The 12,342-nt window shown below is 49.0% G+C and overlaps 1 protein-coding gene across 2 annotated transcripts in view; it reads left to right on the top strand.

The window, feature by feature from the left end:
* Rasgrf1 (Ras protein specific guanine nucleotide releasing factor 1) overlaps window positions 1-12,342 on the top strand; it is a 106,904-nt gene that overhangs the window by 24,813 nt on the left and 69,749 nt on the right. For both annotated transcript variants that reach the window (XM_059267059.1, XM_059267058.1), the window contains 2 exons: window positions 2,678-2,825; window positions 9,198-9,290. In XM_059267059.1, the coding sequence (XP_059123042.1) occupies window positions 2,678-2,825; window positions 9,198-9,290 (241 nt within the window). The remainder of the gene's footprint in view (window positions 1-2,677; window positions 2,826-9,197; window positions 9,291-12,342) is intronic.

Here is a 12,342-nt window from a genome sequence, read left to right on the forward strand (position 1 = left end):
CCTTGCTCTCAATTGAATTTTGCTTGCAAGTGAAGACAATTAGGTACCCTAGGAAGTTGGAAAGCCCTTCCAGTCTGGGTTCATTTTCACAAGAAAAGCACCCAGACCGCCATAGTGTTATAGTGGAACAGCATCTCTCACAGCCTGTTACTTAAGAAAAGGTAACGCTAAGAACAGAGATCAGTTCTCTGGACCACAGTTTCTTCCCAGGATCCCTTCCTTGCCACAGGTGTCCTGAGCCTGATGAAGCAAGCCTTTCCTGCTATATCGTCCCACCCTCAGGATATGTATGGCCGCAGCCAGCCTCCTCCCAAGAAGGCATCTTCTGGCATCATCAGAGAACAGGGCCCTCTGTAACTACCCTTCTACCTCAAACACCTTGGCATGGCCCTTCTTTATTGCAAGGTTACTTCCGTCATGGCCTCCTGAGTCTCACCTCAAACCCTGAGGGTCACAGAGACTCCTGAGGCTGAGACAAAGACTTCCCTCCTCAGCTTGACCCCACTGGCCAGCTGTGTGCAGGACTGCATGATAATAATACCAGAAGTTGGCAGACTAAAATCAATCTCACATTCCATCAGTCTCACCAGTAGGAGACAGTGGGTGGCCCCAGAGGGGGAGCCAGTTGCTATGGGTGCTAAGAGCCAATGCTGTGCTGATGGAGTAAAGAAAGTGCTAGCAGACCCTGAGTGAGCAGCTCTTTCAATAAACCATGCTGAGCAAGTGGGAAACAAGGTGACAGATACCTGAGAGGACAACCTTAAGGAAGGAAAGTGGATTTTGGTCATGATCCTCCATTGGCTCTGTTGTTGATTACAGTAGGGTAGACCATCATGAAGTGAGCTTGTGGCAGAATGAAGCTGCCCGTTTCATGGCAACCAGGAGGCAGACAGAGAGAACATCCTGGCTAGAAGGCCTCCTCCCTCTTCCCTTTGGTTCCTTCTAGACCTCGCAATGGGACAGTGCCACTCAGTTCCAGCAAGTCCTCCCAGCCCTTCATTAACATCTCTAGAAACTCTCTCACCAACACATTGAGATGTGTGTTTTCCTAACGCCACACTATCTCAATCCAATCACTTTGACAGAACGGGTAGAGTTAGGGAGGTTGAGGGACAGCTTGGCTTGTTCTAAGGGGGTAGGGAGTTGAGCCTTTTCTGGATGCTGGGATGGAGTGTGATGGAGCATAGGCAGTCAATCTGAAAGAGACCCTGCAGAGGGGTTTGATGTGCATATAGAACATCCTGGGCTGTGCCAATCAAAGGACGGGAAGGAGAAGCCCTCACTACCACTAAGAAAGGAGACACAGACCTTGCTGAGCGAGGAGAGGACAAGAGCACAGAGGAATGGGTAGGTGTGAGAGAGGAAAGGCAAAGGGGTGGTTCTCAGGTGATGGTGGGTTGAAGCAAGAGGAAGAATTTGAGGAACAGTGAGGGAAAAAGACCCAGACTATTTTATCCCTGAGAACGCTAACCTTTCCCTTCCAAGGTCCTGCCTTTTCCCTGACCTCCCTCTGAGATGTTGGAGTCCTGTTCTCCAAGCCTCTCTGCCCACTGGGCCTCTTCATGGGATCAGATCTAGCTTTCCACAGCTGTGAGGTACTCTGATGGCCTTGTTCATACCATAGAGCAGTATGGAGAGGCCCAGACCAAGAACATAGGGCACTGGGGTCTCTCTTCAGGGGTGTGGTGACCTCAGGCAAGCCACTTCTTACTTTCATTCCTGCTCTGCCACTCTGTCCATCTGTGTGCCACGCCTTAATTTGGGAATCTGATAAGATACCTTCCCCCTCCTCCCACCCCCCTTTGCCTGTCCTTTGGGACTGTCTCTGTCCTGGTGCCACCTAACCACCTCACCTCATTATCAATTACTGCCAACACAAGTCTACCCAGGGCTGCCCTAAAGTGGGTACGTACCCAAGGAACTATGTTTGGAGTCAAACGCCTCAGCTCCAACTTGGTGGTGTGTTACCTGGGACCTCCTGGAAGTCTTCCCTGAGCAGTCCTTGTTGCTGGCCCCCTCCTTCTTAGCATATACTAAGAACCTGTGACTCGCCACTGGACACTTCTATGTCCTGTGCAGTCTTCAGGCATCACCCAAACAATGAGATGTCCGTGCCTACTTGTCCTCCATATATCCCACAAGGCCTGATGCATGCGTCTGTAGTCACCCTTGCGTACAGCAAGTGTCCACTGAGGACTTTTTAGGCACATATAGTATCCCCCTCCATCACCATGCTACTAGAAGCTCTGAAGCTGAAAGAAGATCCCTGGAGTCCACCAAGGCAATTCATCTGAATCCCAGAAGTAGCCTAAGAAGAAGTGTGGAGTTAGGGAGACGGGGGAGGGTATGCTTCAAAATGCCTATCTGCCTAGACAACGTCCCAGGGGGAGAGAAAAGGAGAGACAGAGACCGAGACCGAGAATGTGTGTGTCTGTGTGTACGTATGATATATAGAGAGAAACAAAGACAGATATAGATAGATAGATAGATAGATAGATAGATAGATAGATAGATAGATAGATGGATAGATAGATATAGATAGTATACATACAGAGAGACAGAGAGCATAACAAAGAAAGCCAGGCAAATGAAGCAACCAGAAGTTGGTGTGCAATGGGGTGTGCAGGGCCCAGAGACAGGGGGCAGCATCTCACCTGCCATGCACCTCTGTCCACAGCTACAGGACACTGGCCACGGAGCACGAGGCGCTCATGCAGAAGTACCTGCACCTGCTGCAGATAGTAGAGACAGAGAAGACGGTAGCCAAGCAGCTGCGACAGCAGATCGAGGACGGCGAGATCGAGATCGAGCGACTGAAGGCAGAGGTGACTGCAAGCCAGGGGTCCCCAGACCAGATCAAAGCCCTGACTCACCCCGCCTCTGTGCTTACCAAGTGCCACCTGAAGTGTGCCCCCACCCCTCTGCTGCTGAGTTGTTTCATGTAATGCAGGGTCTCTGCTATGACCTAACCAAGTGATAAGGATGAGTGGGACGTTCATGGACAAGTTATTAGAGGGTGCAAGGACACGTTAACAGTCACCATTGTCAGCCTCAGACTCTGGAGTGCAATATCACCTGGAGTCATTACTGTGGGCTTTCTCTGTGTCTGCACCAGATACACGAGTGTCAGATGGCCAATCATAGGCTTTTAGGGTCTGCCCCTGACGGCATGCCATCGAGCTTGCCTTGTGTGTGGCCTCATTGGGCAGAAGTCCTGTAAACACCTCCGGGAGCCTAGCCACTCATTGTTTACCAAGGCCTTGGGCAGCCCTAGAACTCCCAAATGAGAAACTGCATTTATATACCATGCCAGGAGATGCTGTTGACTCCTGGGAGCACAGGCTCTCAGGCATCCTTCCTAGAAGCCCATGTGGCATCCTGGATGTCAGGATGTGGAGAAAAAACACGCAAGAACCCACCTAAGGAGGGTACAGTGAGAGGTGAGGATTCGTATGATCCAGGCCTGCAATCCCCAGGATGTGCTCCCTGATCCCATCAGGCTCCACGCAAAAAAAAAAAAAAAAAAAAAAAGTATAATCCCAACAGCAAAGGATGGAGAACCTGCAGATGTCAACTGCAGAGCTAGAAGTCCCCGGGTGCAGGATTCTTTGTGTATGGAACCCCTTCCCACACCTGTAGCTGCAGCCCAGTGCCTCCCAGCCCTGTCCAGAAAGTTCAGAGACTCAGAGTCACCAACCCCATCTTATCCAGCAACAGCAAAGCTCTCCATCAGCAGCAATATTGACTTACAACGTCATGTTTAACTGGAGTTCCACATTTGACCCATCTCTAACCCTACAACAAGACTTCAGACACATCTCCTTCATCAGCCCCCATTGCCATCCCAGAGGAATAAGCCATGAGGAGCCAGGTTCAGAGAGCTCGGGTGACTTGTCCAAACACACACAGCTGAGAAGTGACAGACGTCGAACTGGAACACAGGCTCCCGTCCATCTGCTGCTAGTCTTTCTACTCTGTACAGAGCTTCTGACAGTCTTCCAGAGGCTAGCCCAAAGTTATCCTCCAACACCACGGGCTCATTCTGGGCTCCAGCCCACTCTGGAGAGAAGCCCTGAGATCTGTGATAGCCCAGCATAGCTTCCTGAATATAAACAGAGCTGCTCCCCACCCCAACACACACACACACACACACACACACACACACACACACACACACACACAGACCAGGGAAGGCCCCATTACCCAATTACTAATCAGACCTTGCAGTCACCTAGCACCACCCAGCATCCCAGAGCACTGAACTGTCCTACCCTCTGGCCTTTGCACATGTTATTGCTCTTTTTTGGCATGCCTTTCTCATGCCCATGTTTCTAGCCAAATCCTGTCAAGAACAGTTACCTCCCTATGGGGCTCCTGGCTAGCACGTGCTTTAGGCCCTCTGCTCACAAAGGCTTCTGAAGATCAACACAAATGCTCCCTGTGTGTCTGTAATTTCAGCAGCCTGGTAGGAACCCCATAAGGGTTAAGCAGTCTCTGCTACCACTCAGCCTCTCTTGCCTGGCATGATAGATTGTGAGGGCTTGGTAAGTGAGTGAACGCAGGCTCTGGAAGGCTCTAGGGGTACGGAGATGTCTGCCTTTCTAGTCCACTGTGTTAGAGTGTGAACAGGGACACAATGGTGCTGCGTGAGCCCTGGTTCTGACAAGGTGTTTGAAAGCCAGAGGGTATAACCTCAGTTTGCACTTGGTCCTGAATACTTTTATCAGTTTGTGGGCCCAAGAAGACACAGGTGCAGAGGACAGAGCTCCCTGAGGGGCTAGGAGCAGAATGCAGGCCAGTCGGGAATGTGTGTGTGTGTGTGTGTGTGTGTGTGTGTGTGTGTGTGTGTGTGTACTGCATGCGTGTGTGTCTGTGTGTATATCTGTGTGTGTTACATGCACGTGTGTGTGTGTGTGTGTGTGTGTGTGTGTGTGTGTGTGTAATGGCAGAAAAGGCCCATTTGGTGGGAATTTAGAGCAATATTTCCAATCAAATGCCCTGCCCTTCACAGTGGATACACACCACTGTACTGGCTTTGCCTTATTGGGCATTTGTTTTAGACAACTCTTTACTATGTAGCCTAGGCTGGTGTCTTAGTTAGGGTTTCTATTACTGTGAAGAGACACCATGATCACAGCAACTCTTATAAAGGAAAACATTTAATTGGGGTGGCTTACATTTTCAGAGGTTTAGCCCATTATCATCATGGTGGGATATGGCAGCATGCAGGCAGACATGGTGCTGGAATAGGAACTGAGAGTTCTACATCTTGATCCACAGGCAACAGAAGGAGACTGTGTCCCACTCTGAGCATAGTTTGAGCTATGAGATTTCAAAGTCCACCCCACAGTGACACATTTCTTCCAACAAGCCCACACCTACTCCAACAAGGTCACATACACCTCCTAATAATGCTGCTCCCTATGCGCCAAGCACTCAAACACATGAGTCTATGGGGACATACCTATTCAAACCTCCATAGCTGGCCTCATGAACCTCGTGACTCAACTTCCCAGCTGGTAGTACACACCAGTAATCCCAGCAGCTCCCTGCCTGTCACAGAGCCCAACACCAAGACACCACTGGGATTTTCAGATGGGTTGAGCACAAAAAAGACACATGGGCTTGGAAGAGACCAAAGGAAAGCAAGGAGAACATTGAGTTGCTATAGGCCACTGCCTAAGACTTCTGCAACAACCCAAGTTCCTAACTCTCCTGAACTGTATTTCCAACCTGATCCTTAAATAAAGACTCTAGGCTCAGGGGATAAAGGTGTTTGCCACCAAGCCTTATGAGTTTAATCTCCAGGTCACATGATGGAAGAGAGAACAACTGGTGGAAGTTGTCCTTTGATTTCCAGAGGCATGCACGTATGCGTGCACACAAACACCACACACACAAATAGATAAAATGAATGGACAAAGGAATTTTAAAGACTCTAAGACTGTTAGGGCTGTCTGAGCACTGAGCATCACAGCATAGTGGGAGGCTTGGTTATGCCTATTTTCTGCCCTGGTCCCCACTGACTGAATGTCCTATAGAAGGCCTATCAGAAGTGTGCTGCAACTTTTAACCGCTTTTTAAGTTTTCCGTTTATATTTATTTTATTTTCTATGTATTAGTGTTGCCTGTATGTTTGTCTGTGCGCTATGTGTGTGCATGGTGTCCAAGGAGGTCAAAAGAGGGCATCAGATTCCTGGTTCTGAAGTTTTAGAGGGTAATTAGTCACCCTGTGGATGCTGGAAACTGAATTCAGGGCCTCTGAAAGAGTAGCTGGCGCTCTTAACCTCTGAGCTAACTCTCCAGCCCCCATCATCAGTTTTAAATGCAGACCAGCCCCCAACCATCACCACCTCCCTCTGTGCACATATCAAAACTGGCAAAGAAAAGCAAGATGGCATGAAGATAAAAACCTTCAGGCCAAAAGGAACTGTTAATCCAGCCACGGTAGCCTCTGAGTTCACCAGAGCTCTGTGCTTGCATGCCACTGTGTGTGTGTGTGTGTGTGTGTGTGTGTGTATGTGTGTACCATAAGCCTCTTAAATTACAGGCCAAAATTTTGGCCTTTTATTTCAACATGTAAATGTTCAAAGCTTAAGAATTGCTGAGAAAAATATAAGGAAGTAGCACAGAGAGGAGGAAAAAAAAAAAAAAAAGGAGAGAACAAGCAAGCGGGTCTCTCCACTGAACATTCCAGTTAGTTGTTTTCAGACACTCTCCAAGTGAAGGCCAGCCAGGGTAATTTTAGCAGCCTAGCAGTGGAGAGCCTGCAACTGCTCACTCCACTTTCAAAGGCTTCAGTGGTTCGTTTTTGAGAGCCATTCATCCTGAGGTTCAGCATGTGGCCTTGAGGGCACACAGCCTCATGTTCTGAGGAGGGAGCAGCCTGCCCGCAGCTGTGTTTATAGAATTCCCTGAGCTTCTGTCTTTAGATGTGCTGGGCTCAGCGACTGCTGTAGCTTCCTGTGGTTGGAGGTTTTGAGGTCACTGTTGCTCTGATCAGTTTTTGATTCACTTATTTTTACAGCTAACGAGGGCGTGTTGCATGCTGGGTCCTATGCTAGCCCCCAAGAGCTCTAATGAATGAGACCACTCTAACCACTCCACAGAACTCTCAGCAAAGCAGGGAGAAGAGATGGCTTTCCTTCAATAGAAAGTTCTTTCTTTTTACTATGGGAGCCCCAGTACAAGATGATCGTTGGCCTGTCCTCTGGGACAGTCTCAGATAGATTTAGGATACCCAGCCCTTGGTCTTGATTCTCTATGGTCCCCAAATAAGACAAATGGTGCTTGTTTTAGGTATTCTGGGGGCTACCTTAGCTTTCTGGGCAAGTAGTTAAGCTCCAGAGAGGACTTTGATTCCAAGAAGTGCTTCAGGGTAACCCAGAAAGGAGAGAAGCCAGCCACAAGAGCTATACTCTGAGCCACCAGCCTTGATCTGATTTGTTCCCCCATGTGCTTTTCTTGGAAAGACAAAGGGCAGCCCAATGTCTGCAAGTGAGCTGGTGTTGCCTACCACAGAGATATGTGTACATACATGTTCATGGCTGCTGTATTCCCAATAGCTAGGACACGAAACCAGCAGGTGAATGCATAAAGAAAACAAGGCACATAACACATGTGGAACTTTATAGGGCCATAAAGAAAAATAAAATAATGACATTTACAAGAAAACAGATGGAACTGAGGATCACTGCATTAAATGAAATAAGCCAGAACCAGTCAAATATTGCACATTTTCTCATATGTGGAATCCAGGTTTAAGATTATATACATGTGCGTTTCTGTGTGTGTGCTGTGTCAGTCATGAAACTTAAAGAGGATCACAAGAGAGAAAGATGAAATCCTAAGGAATTGGAGGGAAAGTGGGTGATGGATACATATAATAAAAAGCGGAAAGAGGGACTGTCTGGGGTAAGGAGGAGAAACAGCCTGAAGGGGTTGGTGGAGGGGGGAAGAAGGACAGGAGGAAGGGGATGTATGAGAACAAAGGATAATAACGATGTGTAGGAAGAAAACTTGACATAGGCTACAAAATGGATGAACCCTGAGGGCGCAGTGCTAAACAAAATACCAAGTCACTCCACATGAGCTTCCTGGTGTAAAATTCACAGATGTGGGAAGCAGCACAGATGTGTGTCAGCAACTGGAGGAGGAGGGACTTACAGAGTTTCCATCTGAAGACCCCAGGGAGGAATGGTGATGTTGGCTGCACATTACAAATAGACTGGATGCCTCCAGACAAGGCACCGCATAATGGTTCACTGGGAGGGCAGTAAGAGGGTTCAACAGGTGAAGGCACTTGCCTCCAAGCCTGACGACCTAAGTTTAATCCTGAACCCCACGTGATGGAGGGAGAGAATGGGCTCCCCAAAGCTGTCCTCTGACCTCCACAAATGTGTGTGTGTGTGTGTGTGCGTGTGCGTGTGCGTGTGCGTGTGCGTGTGCGTGTGCGTGTGTGTGTGTGTGTACATAAACAAACCTTTGTTTAATAAATGACTGATGGGTGCTAGGGAGCTGGCTCAGTCAATACAGTGCCTGCCATGCTGGCACAAGGACATAGGTTCAGATCCCCAGAACCCAAGTAAAAAGTTAGGCATGGTGGGACATGCCTAATCCCAGCCTTGGATGAAAGGGTGAAGACGGGAGGATCTTTGACGTTCATTGGCAATCCATCCTAATTGAATTTATGAGCCTCGGGTCCAGTGAAAGACCTTGTTTGAAAAATTAAAGGTGGAGAGTAATCAAGGAAAGACCTCAGGCCTCCATATGCAGGAACATACAAGTGCACATTTGCCTGCACACACATGCACACACATATACAACATTACACATTAAAAAAAAAAAAGATTCACGTGGTAACTTTTATCTTCCTATATAGCTTACTATAGTAAAAAAATAAAAGGAACCTGTGGTTTGCAGAACATGGAAGAAAATCATAGATCAGGCTATAGCCACCACCTCACACCTAGAAGGGCCCTGTCCACACTCTGATGGCCCCAAAGTAGCCAAGGTGGACTTGTTCCAATGCAGCGTGCACTTCCGTACGGGCATCTGGGACCTGTGTGGTTCACTGGCACAAGAGACTCAGCACCCAACACTGTCAACTCTTGTGGCAGAGGAAGCAGGCTTCCGGTGCTGCCGCTGCCTGCTGGCCAGTGTCCCCTACCCACTACTGACCTGTGATTCTGTTGCAGATTGCATCCCTGCTCAAGGACAATGAACGCATCCAGTCCACCCAGATTGTCACCCCCAATGACGAGGACAGTGACATCAAGAAAATTAAGAAGGTCTGTACCCTCCCTGGCTGGCAGTGTCTACCTGCCACCCCACATATCCTTATGGCATGCCATTCACCCAGTCCTCTCAGCTCCAGAGATGGAACCAGGAGCCACCTGCCTCTTTTGACACCTGTCATGCCATACTTTTTGGTTGTCCCTGTGAGTGAAGGTGAGCTAGCCCCATTTTATAGAGACAAGGGAGAGGAAGGAGGAGATGGGGTCAGGACCAAGGTCTAGGAAGTCTCCTTTAAGAGTTTTCCTCCAAGAACGGTGCAGCCTCACCAAGGCTCCTCAGGCATCTTTCCATCATGGCTTCTTTGCTTGTCATCCACCTCCCCCACTTCTCTGTCCCTGTCTCTATCTCTGTCTCTGTCTCTGTCTCTCTCTCTCTTTCTCTCTCTCTCTCTCTCTCTCTCTCTCTCTCTCTCTCTCTCTCTCTCTCTCTCTCTCTCTCACACACACACACACCCCTCACAACTGCATACTCCCCAGCAGGGCTCAGCAGGGAGCTGGCCTTCAAAGACCCCACAGTCAGCCCCTGCTTCGGCTCTAACAGAGTTTCCAAGGGGAAAGATATTTGACAAAGTGCCAGGGACCTGCCCAAGAGCCAGGGTAGTAACAATCCTATGGACCACCCTATAGTGCCACAGCCCAGGGAAGGGGTCTGGCTATGTTTTTATCTTGTCAGACTCAAGACAAGGGAGATGGTTCGCCCTGAGGACAACCAATGAAACAAGATCTTCCTTGTCAGGGTTGCAGGAAGGGCCCCATGCCACGCAGACCTGAAACTGCAAACACATCCCACAGGCCAAGTCCAGCCCTCCCCGGTGCATATGGCTTTCAGCCCATGTATATTTTCCCATTTATATTTGTTGCTAGTGCTTTAAGAGCTAAACACTTCACGCGGAAATCTGGATATCTGCGTTCTCAAAAATAGAAATTGCAGCATTCATTAGCCACTTTCTATGTGCCAGATGCTATTCTGGGAGCTTGATGCAGATTAAGTGGCTCCTCAGTAAAAGCCTCTGAGAATTGATCATCACCTCCCTCTCATATCTGGGGAAGCTGAGACACACAGAGGCCAGGTAACCTGTCGAAGCTGACACGGCTAAGTATCTGCAGGGAGACATTCAAATCCTGGCACAGTTAGCAAGCCCATGCCCCCAGCTGCATGAGCATGTGGCCTCCTGGAGAAGCTGGAGGTCTAACAGCCTGGGCCACGTCCTATATAGCGTTAGCAATGTCAGCTGCAGGCAGAAGAGGCTGTCCTCTCCCATTCCCAAGCCAGCCACATGGGTATACAGGAGCTGTCTGTCAGGTTCGCACAGGCAAACAGGAAGATTTGACACCAGGTCCCACCAAGGCAGGGGCAGCTGGCTCTGCTATGGCCCCTGAACATCTCAGCCCACCCCTCAACTCAGGGCAGCCCTTTCTGCTTACAGCATTTGATAGGGACTGGCTGAAATCCACCCCCATATGTTCCTTGGGGATTTAAAGCCCTCCCTTTCCTACAAATGCCTCCCTGTCCTTAGAGGTGAGTCTGCACTGCGGGCTGGTTTGCTGTCAGTGCCCTTCAATATAGACTCCTGTATGCTGGCCCCAGCCCTGTGTCCCTCCCTATGCAGACCATGAGCTTGTCCACATCCCAGAAGCCTAAAGAGTGCAGAAGGTAGGTGACCCTGGATTAGAAGCCTGTGCAGCTGAGGACAACTCTGTGTGTATTTGTGCATGTGTGTGTGTGTGTGTGTGTGTGTGTGTGTGTGTGTATGTGTGTGTATACCTGTGTCTTTATGTGTTTGTGTGTGCAAGCGTGCACATGTATGTGTGTGTGTGTGTGTGTGTGTGTGTGTGTGTGTGTGTGTGTGCATTGTCTTAGGGTTTCTGCTGCTATGTTGAAACACCATGACCAAAGCAACTTAGGGGGGAAAGGGTTTATTTGGCTTGCATATCATAATCCACTGAGGGAGCAAAGGCAGGAACATAAACAGAGCAGGAACCTGGAGGCAGGAGCTGATGCAGAGGCCGTAGAGGGGTGCTGCTTTCTGGCTTGCCCCCCATGGTTGTTCAGTCTGCTTTTTTATAGCACCCAGGACCACCAGCCCAGGGGTGGTACGACCCACAAGGGGCTGGGCCCTCCCCCATCAATCACTAATTAAGGAAATGTCCTACAGGCTTGCCTACAGCCCTATCTTTTTTTTTTTAATTTTTTTCTTTATTAAGAAATTTTCTACTCACTCCACATACCATCCACAGACCCCCCATCCTCCATCCTCCCACCCCCAGCCCTCTTTCCCAAGCCACCCCGCATCCCCACATCCCCCAAATTGAGGTCTCCCATGGGGAGTCAGCAGAGCCCGGCACACTGAGCCTAGGCAGGTCCAATCCCCTTCCCACTGCACCAAGGCTGTGCAAGGCGTCACACCACAGGCACCGGATTCCCAGAATACAGCCCGAACTTATGGAGACATTTTCTCATTTTCAGCCCTCCTCTTTGATGACTCCAGCTGTATCAAGATGACATAACACTAGCCAGCACATGTGTGTATGTCTATCCGTGTCTTCATGCATGTGTGTTTGTGTGAGTATATCTGCGTACATCTGTGTGTCCTTATGTGTCTAAGTGTATTTGTCATGTGTCTGTGTGTAAATGTCTCTGTGTGTATATGTCTGTATAGGTGTGTGTGTGGCTGTGTGTATGTGTATGTATGTATCTGTGTGTTTTTCTGTTTCTGTGTGTATGTGTGTTGTATGTGTAGTATGTATGTTTATGTGTGTCTGTGTTCTCTGTGTTTCTGTGTGTGTATCTGTGTGTGTGTATGTGTGTGTGTGTGTGTTTGTGTATGCACATGCATGAGTGAAGACCCTTTCCCAAGCTCCTGCCACTTGTCAGAGGCCACTTCTCTCAGCCACCTTCAAGGCCACTGAGCAAGTGCCCGGCTCATTTCCCCGCTGAGTTGAGAGAGGCTCCAGCCTGGCACTGGAGCTCAGAAGCCACTGAAGAGCTGGAGATGAGCAGATTTGCCATGTTCTGTTCAATTTGATAATTACCCTCTCCAGACAA

Source organism: Peromyscus eremicus, chromosome 7 (assembly GCF_949786415.1).
Source record: "Peromyscus eremicus chromosome 7, PerEre_H2_v1, whole genome shotgun sequence".
Classification (NCBI taxonomy): domain Eukaryota; kingdom Metazoa; phylum Chordata; class Mammalia; order Rodentia; family Cricetidae; genus Peromyscus; species Peromyscus eremicus.